The sequence below is a fragment of the Xyrauchen texanus genome, chromosome 25 (assembly GCF_025860055.1).
Source record: "Xyrauchen texanus isolate HMW12.3.18 chromosome 25, RBS_HiC_50CHRs, whole genome shotgun sequence".
Classification (NCBI taxonomy): Eukaryota; Metazoa; Chordata; class Actinopteri; order Cypriniformes; family Catostomidae; genus Xyrauchen; species Xyrauchen texanus.
Window position 1 is genome coordinate 694,088 of NC_068300.1, and position 15,122 is coordinate 709,209.

The 15,122-nt window shown below is 43.4% G+C and overlaps 1 protein-coding gene across 2 annotated transcripts in view; it reads left to right on the top strand.

The window, feature by feature from the left end:
* camta2 (calmodulin binding transcription activator 2) overlaps nt 1-8,262 on the top strand; it is a 45,473-nt gene extending 37,211 nt beyond the window's left edge. Inside the window, exons 17-23 of one of the 2 annotated variants that reach the window (XM_052091391.1) lie at nt 844-1,010; nt 1,160-1,370; nt 1,481-1,552; nt 2,776-2,796; nt 3,347-3,540; nt 3,632-3,706; nt 3,873-8,262. In XM_052091391.1, the coding sequence (XP_051947351.1) occupies nt 844-1,010; nt 1,160-1,370; nt 1,481-1,552; nt 2,776-2,796; nt 3,347-3,540; nt 3,632-3,706; nt 3,873-3,927 (795 nt within the window). In that variant the 3' untranslated portion in view covers nt 3,928-8,262. The remainder of the gene's footprint in view (nt 1-843; nt 1,011-1,159; nt 1,371-1,480; nt 1,553-2,775; nt 2,797-3,346; nt 3,541-3,631; nt 3,707-3,872) is intronic. The other variant, XM_052091392.1, reaches the window with a different exon arrangement.
* The last annotated feature ends 6,860 nt before the right edge of the window (nt 8,263-15,122 follow it).

Here is a 15,122-nt window from a genome sequence, read left to right on the forward strand (position 1 = left end):
TCCAGATTTTTGGGTCCAATTACTTTTAATTTATTGATTTCACAGATTCATTTTGTATTGTTGTTGTGTTCTTGACTTTGGTAAATACACATTCTTGATATAAATACAATTATTTTAACAACAACAACAAAAATAGTAAAAGCGTAATTAATATCTGTAAATGAATTTATTATAATTCCTGTTCAAAACAATATAAATATCTCTAATACATTTCTTGTTTAATTCAGCTGTGTGTTTCTTACTAGTGATGTTATTTTTAATCAATAATCACTAAAAATAAAAATTTCTGATGTCAACAATTCAAATACAACTATTACAATTCTCATTTTTGGTGTGTAAATTTAATTCAACATGAAAAAAAAAATAATTAAGATATTTAGCATTGTGAATTTTTTTGGGATAATTAAACACACCCTCATGCCCCCCACACACACACACACACACACTTCTCATTACTGTAATGCAAAATATTATGATTCTGTATTTTAATTGTATACATTTTTTTACTAATATGTTTTAAAAATTACATTATTAAATATAAATATTTACAAATGTACTTTTTATTATGTACTTGACTTTGGTAAATACACATTACTTGATCGAAATTGTCTTATTTTAACAACAACAAAGTAGTAAAAAGCATTTTTAATATCTGTATTAAGCATTACTGATATCTATAAATCATTTCTTACATCACCTGTGTGTTTCATACCAGTAACATGATTAAATCATTAGTTACACTGTAATGTAATTCAGCATGTTAGATGTTGTTTTTCACACGTGGATTTCCTTCATCAGCTACAGTAACACCGTAACATTAATCACCGGATGTTTTGCTGTTAGGTCGACATGGCAACACTTGCTGAAGAGATCATCGAGGCCACGCCTGAGCGAATCAAACAGGAGGAGTTTAACCGGGAGGCGGAGTCACCGCTCCGAGAGAGGCGGGACAATCCTGCTATTCATGACACCATGCCCTGGCTCGCAACATACCTGGACACGGTCGACAGGTACACGGACAGATCTGAACACTGGACACACTGTGTTTAACACCCGTATGTGGAGCAGGATGTGTGATAAACCCTTCAAGTAGTCGCTCTAATGTCACATGATCTCACCACGTACGAGATGTTAAAAATGAATTTGTGCTCGTGTGTAGGAGCCTGTGTCCCACCCCTCCCTGCCCCCTCAGTGATTTGGCTCTACAGAGGCTCCGCCCTCCGAGTACTGCAGCGTGGGCGGAGTTCCTGAATGCATCAGCCAATGGGAGGATGGAGAGAGATTTCGCACTGCTGACGCTCACAGACACCGAACAGAGAGAGCTGTATGAAGCCGCACGCGTTATTCAGAACGCATTCCGCAGATACAAGGTATAAACACACACACACACACACACACACACACACACACACACGGTCAGACATGATGTGGGAGGATCGATGGATCTATGGTTTGTCTAATGATTGGTTCTTGTGTTTAGGGGCGGAGACTAAAGGAGCAGCAGGACATGGCAGCCGCCATTATACAGCGCTGTTACCGCAAATATAAGCAGGTAATACACACACACACACACACACACACACACACACACACACACACTCACACACACACACACACACACTCACACTCACACACACACATATATATATATATATACACACTGATGACCCAAAACATTACATTTGTTCTGTGAAACGTGAGATTCTTTACAGTCAAAAAGTAAAAAGAAAGAAACATTTTAATCACACATCACTGATGCGGGAAAGGAAGTGTGCGGCGACTCTATCGCTTGTTGAACTGCCGCCGTTCTTAAAGGGACAGTACCATTTTAGCGCTTGTTATGCAAATGAATGTAAACTTAATTATGATACATTTTGAGACTCAGAAACTGATGTAAAATAACAAAAATAATTGAGCCAAAAATTACATTTTTTCGTATTTTTCTGATTTGTTGTTTTATATCTCTGGGTGTAAAACTTTAGTTTTGTTCTCAATCATGTCGACTGTATCTGAGAAACATTTAGTGCTGATACGACAAAGCAATCAAGAGTTCCAACATTACAAATATAATGTATCATAGTGTCCAAAAACATCTCCAAACAAATAAAAGATAATAATTGTACATAAGAACTAATTACACATGCAAACACAACAATGACTAAAGGTTTGCATAGCATGCACACATGATTTTAGTCATGAGATTTCACAGAATGAGTTTCATTCTGTGTCATTTGAGTCATCATTGAGTCTGTGTCGTGTATTTGGCGCCATCTCCTGGTGGTCATATGTAACATTGTGCTTCATGTGGATTATCTAATGATCTATACATCTGATTATCTTGTGTGGGGACTCGATTGAAAGATAATCACTTCAATTGTTTTATATAAATGATCATATCGTAACACTTCTGATTTATCTGTAAATGTCAAAGCACTTGTTCAGTTTTGGTCATAATGTCACATGCATTATAAAGTTGAACTTCTAATCTTTCAAATGATTAATATTTTTTGTTGGTCAATCAAAAAACTAAATTATAGATATAAAAATAGCTCTGAATTAGAATTGTACACAGTTCAAATGTGAAGATCTCTGTAGTTCATCTCCTGCACATGATTAAATGTTCATCAGGAAATGTTAAACATCCTCTTGATGTTCAGAAAGTGCCACTTGAGTGTGTTTGTGCGATTGTGTGTCTGTGTTGTGTGTCTTCTCTAACACACTAATATTGCTGCTCTTTCTCTTGATCTCTGTGTCTTCTGTTTAATTTCACGCTAGCTAACATGGATAGCATTGAAGGTAACGTCAAACTAAACTGCCTTACTGTCACATGATGACAGTGTCTCTATCCTGTGTGTGTGTGTGTGTGTGTGAGAGTGTATCTTTGTGTATGTTTGTGTGTGTGTGTGTGTAACGCGTGTGTGTGTGTGTAACGCGTGTGTAACGCGTGTGTAAGGTGTGTGTGTAACGTGTGTGTGTAACGTGTGTGTAATGTGTGTGTGTGTAACGTGTGTGTGTGTAACGTGTGTGTAACGTGTGTGTAATGTGTGTGTGTGTAACGTGTGTGTAATGTGTGTGTGTGTAACGTGTGTGTGTGTAACGTGTGTGTGTGTAACGTGTGTGTAACGTGTGTGTAACGTGTGTGTAACGTGTGTGTAATGTGTGTGTGTGTAACGTGTGTGTGTGTAACGTGTGTGTAATGTGTGTGTGTGTAACGTGTGTGTGTGTAACGTGTGTGTAACGTGTGTGTGTGTAACATGTGTGTAACGTGTGTGTGTAACGTGTGTGTAATGTGTGTGTGTGTGACATGTGTGTAACGTGTGTGTGTAACGTGTGTCTCCTCCTCTAGTACGCGCTATATAAGAAGATGACACAAGCAGCTATACTGATTCAGAGTAAGTTTCGCAGTTATTACGAGCAGAAGAAGTTTCAGCAGTCGCGGCGAGCGGCCGTGCTCATCCAGCAGTATTACCGCAGCTATAAGGAGTACGAGCGAGTGAAACAGGGGCCGCGCGGCCCCGGGACCCTCAACACCAAGATCAAGTGAGGAACACACACACGTTTACTGTCTGAAACACATTTAATACACAGGATTCAACGTGACTCTATAGATGTTTATTCTGTCACGCATTAGAGGGTCGTTCCTGACAAAGAAACAGGATCAAGCAGCGCGGAAGATCATGCGCTTCCTCAGACGCTGCAGACACAGGTACATCGTCACATGTTAAATAATACACTTTACATTCTTAACACCTCCAGATGTGTTTGAAAGGACACATGCAGGGTTTTAAATGGTTGTAAAATGCATTTTTAGCTTGTTTTTATTATAAAGAATTAAAATGTGAATTTATGAAATGCTGTGTGTGTGTTTGCAGGATTAAGGAGCTCAAACAGAGTAAAGAACTGGAGCGGAGAGGACTGACCACCTGAACACACACACACACACACACAGTCATGTTTACAGTCATCTGTTTAATAGCACTCTTCACACGGTAATTGTTTCGCACAGGGACGTGAGGTAATTCCAGGATCTGCAGGGGCTAGTCAGTGATTTATTGCCGTCTGAATGGAAGTGTCGTGAGTAACCCCGCTTTCGGTGCGCACCCGGATTCGTATGACATCATAGTTTGATTCGTTTGGATGATGTGAACGCCAGACAGACGCAAGCGTTCTCTACGCCACTGAACATTCGGTGCAACCGTTCTGAAGAAAAATATGAAACTGATGAAAGATATCACAAAAATTGACTTTCTTTCTTATTTGAATAATTTTAAATTATATCTCTGGGTGAAAAACTTTAGTGTTGTTCTCAATCATGTCGACTGTATCTCAGAAACATGTTTGTGTTGATTCGACAAATCAAAAGTTCCAACATTACAAATATAATTGATCATAGTGTCCAAAAACATCTCCAAACAAATAAAAGATAATAATTGTACATAAGAACTAATTACACATGCAAACACAACAATGACTAAAGGTTTGCATAGCATGCAGACATGATTTTAGTCATGAGATTTCACAGAATGAGTTTCATTCTGTGTCATTTGAGTCATCATTGAGTCTGTGTCATGTATTTGGCACCATCTCCTGGTGGTCATATGTAACATTGTGCTTCATGTGGATTATCTAATGATCTATACATCTGATTATCTTGTGTGTGGACTCGTTTGAGAGATAATCACAGACTCTAAATAATCATATGTGAGATTTTATGTATATGAAGTTATAAGCAGAAACGCAGCATATAAGCAACACTAACATAATTATCAAAAACATATATTTAGCTGTTACTCGCTATATTTCTCTTTGTGAGTAAAACAAATCAGCTGGTTGTATTTTACTCTTTGAGATCTTTCCAACAACATATGACACATGAATATTTGATCAGTTTTGATGTTTTTATTGATTGCAGTAAGTTTGATGTTTAAGAGGCTTGTATCACAGAAAAGTTGTAAATGATTCTCATAAGTTCGCTGCTCCACTGTGTACCAAACATTTACAAACTAACCGAACTCTTACTATCACCGTATAGAACAAGCGCATCTGAAATCATGTGATCCACGTCACTTATAATCGACTACACCCAAATGATATATTACAGACGTCACCCTGAGAAACAATTACCGTCCACAGACACCTGCCATCGCTTGCTTTCACACGCGCTCTGAACTCCTGCAGACATCCATTGATTGGGAAGGTAAATGTACTGAGACACGGCCATGTCTTTACGGCTGTTGCTGCAACACTAAAGTTCAAGTTCAGCTTTACTGAATGTATAATGAGCTCTATGTAAATGTAAACAGTATATACTCACGTATATTATAAATCGTGTTGATATTTATTTATTGATCTGAACTCTTGGAGAAACATAATTTATAATGTTTAACCTCAAAGTCGACTGCTAGTCTTATTGAAACGCTGAGGTTGTGTTGGCATCCAAAGTCTTAAATGATGCTTTGCCATGGTAACGGCCAGGATAGAAATGTAAATGATGCGTTGCCATGGTAACGGCCAGGATAGAAATGTAAATGATGCGTTGCCATGGTAACGGCCAGGATAGAAATGTAAATGATGCGTTGCCATGGTAACGGCCAGGATAGAAATGTAAATGATGCGTTGCCATGGTAACGGCCAGGATAGAAATGTAAATGATGCGTTGCCATAGTAACGGTCAGGATGAAAATGATGCGTTGCCATAGTAACGGTCAGGATAGAAATGAAAATGATGCGTTGCCATGGTAACGGTCAGGATAGAAATGAAAATGATGCGTTGCCATGGTAACGATCAGGATAGAAATGAAAATGATGCGTTGCCATGGTAACGGCCAGGATAGAAATGTAAATGATGCGTTGCCATGGTAACGGCCAGGATAGAAATGTAAATGATGCTTTGCCATGGTAACGGCCAGGATAGAAATGTAAATGATGCGTTGCCATGGTAACGGCCAGGATAGAAATGTAAATGATGCGTTGCCATGGTAACGGCCAGGATAGAAATGTAAATGATGCGTTGCCATAGTAACGGTCAGGATGAAAATGATGCGTTGCCATAGTAACGGTCAGGATAGAAATGAAAATGATGCGTTGCCATGGTAACGGTCAGGATAGAAATGAAAATGATGCGTTGCCATGGTAACGATCAGGATAGAAATGAAAATGATGCGTTGCCATGGTAACGGTCAGGATAGAAATGTAAATGATGCTTTGCTATGGTAACGGTCAGGATAGAAATGTAAATGATGCTTTGCCATGGCAACGGTCAGGATAGAAATGTAAATCGTGCGTTGCCATGGCAACGGTCAGGATAGAAATGTGAATCCTGCGTTGCCATGGTAACGGTCATGATAGTAAATGCCATAGCAACATTTACTTTCTATCCTGACTGTTACCATGTGGTGAACACTGTTCAGACCCCAAACTTCACAACAGTTTTTATTCCAAACATCACAATGTATGTAACATGTCTTGCACCGAATCGAAAGGAATGTTCCGGATCTATTGACCGCACTGAGAGAACATTATTCTCTAAGTGAAAATATTTGTGTAGGTGTATTAGTGCGTTTCTGAGCCTATCCTACAATATATATATTCTGTCAAAAAAAATGTAAAAAAAAAAATTCAACAAATTATTTAGACTTTTTTTTTGTGGGACCGGTTCAGAAAGGCACTAAGACGCCTCCAAAAAAATGTCACCTAGTGAAATTAGTTTTTTTCAGGGCTTTCCTGCCAATTTCAATTCTGTCTAAAAACAAATTCTCCGTTCTGAACTTTCTGAAAAAACTCTTTTTAACTCCTTGGCTGTTGTTTGGCATTTATGGGACGCTCCTGACAAAAATTTGTTTGAATAAGTTTTTTTTCGTCAAAGTGCTTCAGAGTTACAAGCCAATAAAATATTTGTCCGTGGCCCATTTTCATGACCTTTATCTTCTAAACGGGTCGTTCTTTAATAACGCTTACTTTCCGACTTACAAAATATGGAAGTTTTCAATTCAGTATAGTTTAGTTTTCGCCCATAAAAGCGATACATTTCCAATGCTAGCGGGCGCTAAGAATGAAACAGATCCTAATTGTGCAGCAGTGATCAAAGCGGTTGAAATTCGGCTGTTTTGGTGATGTTTTATTCATAATCATAATGAAATAATGATATTTCAGTTGTGAGTTTGCGGTCTGAATGAGGAAAAAAAGAGCTTCTACCACAAAATAACGGCAAAAACAACACGTGTATGGCGTTGCGTTCGCTGCATCTGCACTCAAACATACAGTTAATGAACGAATGACTCGTAAGAGCCAGTCTGTACTGAATCACTCCAAATGACTCACGAGTTGTGTTCTGAATGGCTTGAATCAGTGACATCCTCTGAATGAACTGACTGAATCAGTCTTACTGAATTAGCATCGGACGCGCTAATCCGCAAGTCTTTCATGAGACGAAGCAGGCTTGGTTTCCTTCAAGGTTTGTAAGACAGATCCGTATACTTGTGATTGAGTCGCTGTGTGTGTCTGTGCATTATCTTGTGAACAGGACCAAGACTGTAGTGATGTTTCACACACTTCATCAAGCGTCTCTGATGTGTGATCAGTCACGTGCTCTGGGCGTCACTGATTTACAGGTTCTTTAATGTGCCTTGAGGTGTTTAACTGAATGACCTTTTGACCTTTGTAAATAGTGTACATTATAAAGCGCTGGTGAAGTGTATTTCAGAATGAATATGTTGTTGATGTGTTTGCATGAGTTAGTGATGATCTGCCATGTGACTTTGTGACATCAGGTTTATGGAAATGTTTGGGTTTATTTTTACTGTAACTTCATTGGCAGATTTGTGTTGATGCTGTCTCATAACATTTCATTAAACTTCAGATTCAAGTTTATTTGTGCCGTGTGTGATTGCACTCCATCCACGTCTGCTTTGTTTTGGTTTTAAAGTCTTTCATTGATTTCTAAATAAACAGCAGATTTGTGTTGAAGGAAAAACTCACATCTGTTTAAATGATTTTGTGCTGCTTAAAAAACATATTTATATTTTAAACTAATCACTCGTTTAGTTACACAACAGCAGAACTTTATTTCTTACAGCTTTTATATTGATTTGATTGGCAGACATTTTCTAAAACACACACACACACTCGATATATTAATATTATTTGATAATTATGCTGCTCAATTATTACAGTTTTTTTACGATTGCTATGACAGGTTTTTCAGTACTTTTAACATTTTTCCAAAACGCTTAACACAGTTAGCACTACATCCGTCTGTGTAAGCTATACTATTAACACATTTCTTGGACAAGGGCAATGGAGAGGAGTGGGACAAGGGCAAGGGAGAGGAGTGGGACAAGGGCAATGGAGAGGAGTGGGACAAGGGCAAGGGAGAGGAGTGGGACAAGGGCAATGGAGAGGAGTGGGACAAGGGCAAGGGAGAGGAGTGGGACAAGGGCAATGGAGAGGAGTGGGACAAGGGCAATGGAGAGGAGTGGGACAAGGGCAAGGGAGAGGAGTGGGACAAGGGCAAGGGAGAGGAGTGGGACAAGGGCAAGGGAGAGGCGTGGGACAAGGGCAATGGAGAGGAGTGGGACAAGGGCAAGGGAGAGGCGTGGGACAAGGGCAATGGAGAGGAGTGGGACAAGGGCAATGGAGAGGAGTGGGACAAGGGCAAGGGAGAGGCGTGGGACAAGGGCAATGGAGAGGAGTGGGACAAGGGCAAGGGAGAGGAGTGGGACAAGGGCAAGGGAGAGGAGTGGGACAATGGCAAGGGAGAGGAGTGGGACAAGGGCAAGGGAGAGGAGTGGGACAAGGGAGAGGAGTGGGACAAGGGCAAGGGAGAGGAGTGGGACAAGGGCAAGGGAGAGGAGTGGGACAAGGGCAATGGAGAGGAGTGGGACAAGGGCAATGGAGAGGAGTGGGACAAGGACAAGGGAGAGGAGTGGGACAAGGGCAAGGGAGAGGAGTGGGACAAGGGCAATGGAGAGGAGTGGGACAAGGGCAATGGCAAGGGAGAGGAGTGGGGCAAGGGAGAGGAGTGGGACAAGGGCAATGGCAAGGGAGAGGAGTGGGACAAGGACAATGGCAAGGGAGAGGAGTGGGAGTGGGACAATGGCAAGGGAGAGGAGTGGGACAAGGGCAAGGGAGAGGAGTGGGACAAGGGCAATGGAGAGGAGTGGGACAAGGGCAAGGGAGAGGAGTGGGACAAGGACAATGGCAAGGGAGAGGAGTGGGACAAGGACAAGGGAGAGGAGTGGGACAAGGACAATGGCAAGGGAGAGGAGTGGGACAAGGACAAGGGAGAGGAGTGGGACAAGGGCAAGGGAGAGGAGTGGGACAAGGGCAAGGGAGAGGAGTGGGACAAGGGCAAGGGCAAGGGAGAGGAGTGGGACAAGGGCAAGGGAGAGGAGTGGGACAAGGGCAAGGGAGAGGAGTGGGACAATGGCAAGGGAGAGGAGTGGGACAAGGGCAAGGGAGAGGAGTGGGACAAGGGCAATGGAGAGGAGTGGGACAAGGACAATGGAGAGGAGTGGGACAAGGGCAATGGAGAGGAGTGGGACAATGGGAAATGGAGAGGAGTGGGACAAGGGCAAGGGAGAGGAGTGGGACAAGGACAATGGAGAGGGAGTGGGACAAGGGCAAGGGAGAGGAGTGGGACAAGGGCAAGGGAGAGGAGTGGGACAATGGCAAGGGAGAGGAGTGGGACAAGGGCAAGGGAGAGGAGTGGGACAAGGGCAATGGAGAGGAGTGGGACAAGGACAATGGAGAGGAGTGGGACAAGGGCAATGGAGAGGAGTGGGACAATGGGAAATGGAGAGGAGTGGGACAAGGGCAAGGGAGAGGAGTGGGACAAGGACAATGGAGAGGAGTGGGACAAGGGCAAGGGAGAGGAGTGGGACAAGGGCAAGGGAGAGGAGTGGGACAATGGCAAGGGAGAGGAGTGGGACAAGGGCAAGGGAGAGGAGTGGGACAAGGGCAATGGAGAGGAGTGGGACAAGGACAATGGAGAGGAGTGGGACAAGGGCAATGGAGAGGAGTGGGACAATGGGAAATGGAGAGGAGTGGGACAAGGGCAAGGGAGAGGAGTGGGACAAGGACAATGGAGAGGAGTGGGACAAGGGCAAGGGAGAGGAGTGGGACAAGGGCAAGGGAGAGGAGTGGGACAAGGGCAAGGGAGAGGAGTGGGACAATGGCAAGGGAGAGGAGTGGGACAAGGGCAAGGGAGAGGAGTGGGACAAGGGCAATGGAGAGGAGTGGGACAAGGACAATGGAGAGGAGTGGGACAAGGGCAATGGAGAGGAGTGGACAATGGGAAATGGAGAGGAGTGGGACAAGGGCAAGGGAGAGGAGTGGGACAAGGACAATGGAGAGGAGTGGGACAAGGGCAAGGGAGAGGAGTGGGACAAGGGCAAGGGAGAGGAGTGGGACAAGGGCAATGGAGAGGAGTGGGACAAGGGCAAGGGAGAGGAGTGGGACAAGGGCAAGGGAGAGGAGTGGGACCAGGACAATGGCAAGGGAGAGGAGTGGGACAAGGACAATGGAGAGGAGTGGGACAAGGGCAAGGGAGAGGAGTGGGACAAGGGCAATGGAGAGGAGTGGGACAAGGACAAGGGAGAGGAGTGGGACAAGGGCAAGGGAGAGGAGTGGGACAAGGCCAATGGCAAGGGAGAGGAGTGGGACAAGGACAATGGAGAGGAGTGGGACAAGGGCAAGGGAGAGGAGTGGGACAAGGACAATGGAGAGGAGTGGGACAAGGGCAAGGGAGAGGAGTGGGACAAGGGCAATGGCAAGGGAGAGGAGTGGGGCAAGGGAGAGGAGTGGGACAAGGGCAAGGGAGAGGAGTGGGACAAGGGCAATGGCAAGGGAGAGGAGTGGGGCAAGGGAGAGGAGTGGGACAAGGGCAATGGCAAGGGAGAGGAGTGGGACAAGGACAATGGCAAGGGAGAGGAGTGGGAGTGGGGCAAGGGAGAGGAGTGGGAGTGGGGCAAGGGAGAGGAGTGGGACAAGGGCAAGGGAGAGGAGTGGGACAAGGGCAATGGCAAGGGAGAGGAGTGGGACAAGGACAATGGCAAGGGAGAGGAGTGGGAGTGGGACAAGGGCAAGGGAGAGGAGTGGGACAAGGGCAAGGGAGAGGAGTGGGCTATCATACAGAGAGGCTGGTGAACGAGTACAGCCAAATCTCAGCCGGGACACGGTGGCATCATTTGAAACCAAAAGGTAGGATATTGCTTCTCCTACTGCAAAGCGTAAATAATCTGACCATGTATTACAGTGACTGTGTGCCTCCGGTCTCTAATATGTCACTGTATTTTGTCTCTCTAAGGATTCAACGTCTACCTCCCTCAGGGGCAGAGGAAAGCTCCTGATGAAGAACAGGAACTTGCTATTGTCAACATGGTGATTGCTGACAATGAAATAAAACTGAAGGACATTCAGTCCAGAGTTGTAGAGGACAACCTTGTCTTTAGGAACATTCCAGCAATTCTGTCTCTGTCTTCGTTATTTCATGAACCGTACATTCTATAAAGCACTCTGAGATCGGTCTTTTTTTATTGAATTTCTGCAGCAAAAGACCCAAACCCAACAAAACACAAGTGTAGAGAGGCTTCAAAAGAAACACAATCTCTGATCAATCCAATAAACTGTCTGTTGTATAAGACACATATAAAATAATGCAGTTTCTGTAATTCCATCTGATGTGAGTGTTTTTATGACACTGTGCTATGATTGACTATGAGAGAACATGTGTTAGTGTTTTGGAATAATTATTTGAGTTTGAGACATGTTTACAGTGTTTTGGTGGACAGTGTATTGTGTTAGTGTATTTTGAACATTAGTGTTGGAGTTTAGTTTACACTGTGTGATTTTGAGCATAGAATTAAAAGTTTTTCCAGTTGTGTGTTGTAGGTGTGTTGGTGCCTTAAGAGTTTAGGACATTTGTTAAAAGTTTTGAAATTGTCATAGCCATTGTAAAGTCATGGAAGGATTCTATGGAATGATATTCTTGTGAATTCTGACTAAGCCAGATATTGTTGTAAATTTTAAAATTCAATCAAAAAAAAAAATTATAAAAAAAAAATCATAATCCCACCCTTGACCCTGATTGACAGGTTTCTGTGTAAGGCATCGGAAATGCTGTAATGTTGCAGTCGTTTACATTGTTACGAAGAACTGTGAAATCCCCTTCTGCTCTTCTGAAGATCATTTTAATGACATTTATGGCAGTTACATTAAATCTACACGACAACCTCTAAAAACATGATTCATTACTTTTCTATGGATTTACAATCATTTACAAAAACACAAAACATGATTCAAGAAAAAAAAAACATTAATCATGTGTAAATATTCACTGTTATTATCACCACATTAGATTAAATAATAATAATAATAAAACATCTCAGAAACATTACAGACCGTTCAACTTAACACATTTATATTTATATATAGTTCTTTATGTGTGTAAAGAACAGCGTTTATTCAATACACCTCACATAAGCCTTAGCACATGCAATAAATATCATGTAAAACACAGAAAGACACCAACCCAATATTAAATATATATATATATAGTGCTGCTCTTGTTTTGAATGTGTCCATCCACAGGAAACTACACACAGAGCAGCGAAACTACGGAAGCCCTGAACACTAAGGGAAAAATATAAAAAATAAATCATTATTTAGGTGTCTCAATTAGGTGTCTTTGTGCCCTCCTGAGCCTATGAAAACAGAATAAAAAAGAAAAAAAAAAAAGTGTTTTTTCTCGCTAGCTGACAATTAGCATGTGGTACTAACCTCGTCCACCAGGTGTCACTATCAGTAAGCATGACATCTTAATGTCTGTGGTACTTCATCCCATATGTGTGTGTGTGTGTGTGTGTGTGTGAGTGTGTGTGTGTGTGTGTGTGTGTGTGTGAGTGTGTGTGTGTGTGTGAGTGTGTGTGTGTGTGCAGTAAGTGCAGACTACATCTGGATATAACGCACTTCACATCATTGATCAGTGTTTGATGAATGATGAGTTAAAAATGTCCACAAACATCTCTTTTAAAAAATAATAAAATTTATCATTTCAAAGAGAAAAAACTAAATTCTGAGTAAAACATATATAATAAAAAATAGAAAAAAAGAGAGAAAATAAAAGAAACAAATATTCTGGAGAGTAAATGTATTGTTTCAGCTTGCACTTCAGGACGTCCGTAGAAACACCACATGACACCGTTGTTAATCTCGTCAACGTAATTGTTAGTTAACCAAGAGTTTTTTGATTTTGTCGACTATAACGAAGATGAGATTAAATGTTTTAATTAAAACATTCTGTAACGACGGTCTGTGTATCTCAGCGAGTATTGGTCCGGTTGCTAGGGTGGGTAGAGTCACATGGGGTAACCACATTGGTCCGGTTGCTAGGGTGGGTAGAGTCATATGGGGTAACCAAATTGGGCCAGTTTCTAGGGAGGGTAGAGTCACATGGGGTAACCATATGGGGTAACCAAATTGGGCCGGTTTCTTGGGAGGGTAGAGTCACATGGGGTAACCAAATTGGGCCGGTTTCTAGGGAGGGTAGAGTCACATGGGGTAACCATATGGGGTAACCAAATTGGGCCGGTTTCTTGGGAGGGTAGAGTCACATGGGGTAACCATATGGGGTAACCAAATTGGGCGGTTTCTTGGGAGGGTAGAGTCACATGGGGTAACCAAATTGGGCGGTTTCTTGGGAGGGTAGAGTCACATGGGGTAACCAAATTGGGCCGGTTTCTAGGGAGGGTAGAGTCACATGGGGTAACCAAATTGGGCCGGTTTCTAGGGAGGGTAGAGTCACATGGGGTAACCAAATTGGGCCGGTTTCTAGGGAGGGTAGAGTCACATGGGGTAACCAAATTGGGCCGGTTTCTAGGGAGGGTAGAGTCACATGAGGTAACCAAATTGGGCCGGTTGCTAGGGAGGGTAGAGTCATATGGGGTAACCAAATTGGGTCGGTTTCTAGGGAGGGTAGAGTCATATGGGGTAACCAAATTGTCCCGGTTGCTGGGGAGGGTAGAGTCACATGGGGTAACCAAATTGGGCCGGTTGCTAGGGAGGGTGGAGTCATATGGGGTAACCAAATTGGGCCGGTTGCTAGGGAGGGTAGAGTCACATGGGGTAACCAAATTGGTCTGGTTGCTAGGAGGGTAGAGTCACATGGGGTAACCAAATTGGGCCGGTTGCTAGGGAGGGTAGAGTCACATGGGGTAACCAAATTGGGCCGGTTGCTAGGGAGGGTAGAGTCACATGGGGTAACCAAATTGGGCAGGTTGCTAGGGAGGGTAGAGTCATATGGGGTAACCAAATTGGCCTGGTTGCTAAGGAGGGTAGAGTCATATGGGGTAACCAAATTGGCCTGGTTGCTAAGGAGGGTAGAGTCACATGGGGTAACCAAATTGGTCCGGTTGCTAGGGAGGGTAGAGTCATATGGGGTAACCAAATTGGCCTGGTTGCTAAGGAGGGTAGAGTCACATGGGGTAACCAAATTGGTCCGGTTGCTAGGGAGGGTAGAGTCATATGGGGTAACCAAATTGGACCGGTTGCTAGGGAGGGTAGAGTAACATGGGGTAACCAAATTGGGCCGGTTGCTAGGGAGGGTAGAGTCACATGGGGTAACCAAATTGGGCAGGTTGCTAGGGAGGGTAGAGTCATATGGGGTAACCAAATTGGCCTGGTTGCTAAGGAGGGTAGAGTCACATGGGGTAACCAAATTGGTCCGGTTGCTAGGGAGGGTAGAGTCATATGGGGTAACCAAATTGGGCCGGTTGCTAGGGAGGGTAGAGTCACATGGGGTAACCAAATTGGGCCGGTTGCTAGGAAGGGTAGAGTCACATGGGGTAACCAAATTGGGCAGGTTGCTAGGGAGGGTAGAGTCATATGGGGTAACCAAATTGGCCTGGTTGCTAAGGAGGGTAGAGTCACATGGGGTAACCAAATCTCCTCCACATGCTGTGAGTCTTTGCGGTGTCATGCACAACGTGTCACGTGATCAGATGCGCGGATTGACGGTCCCAGAAGCGGATGCAACTGACACTTGTCCTCCACCACCCGGATTGAGGCGAGTAACCACACCACCACACACACACACACAAACACACACACACACACACATATATGGG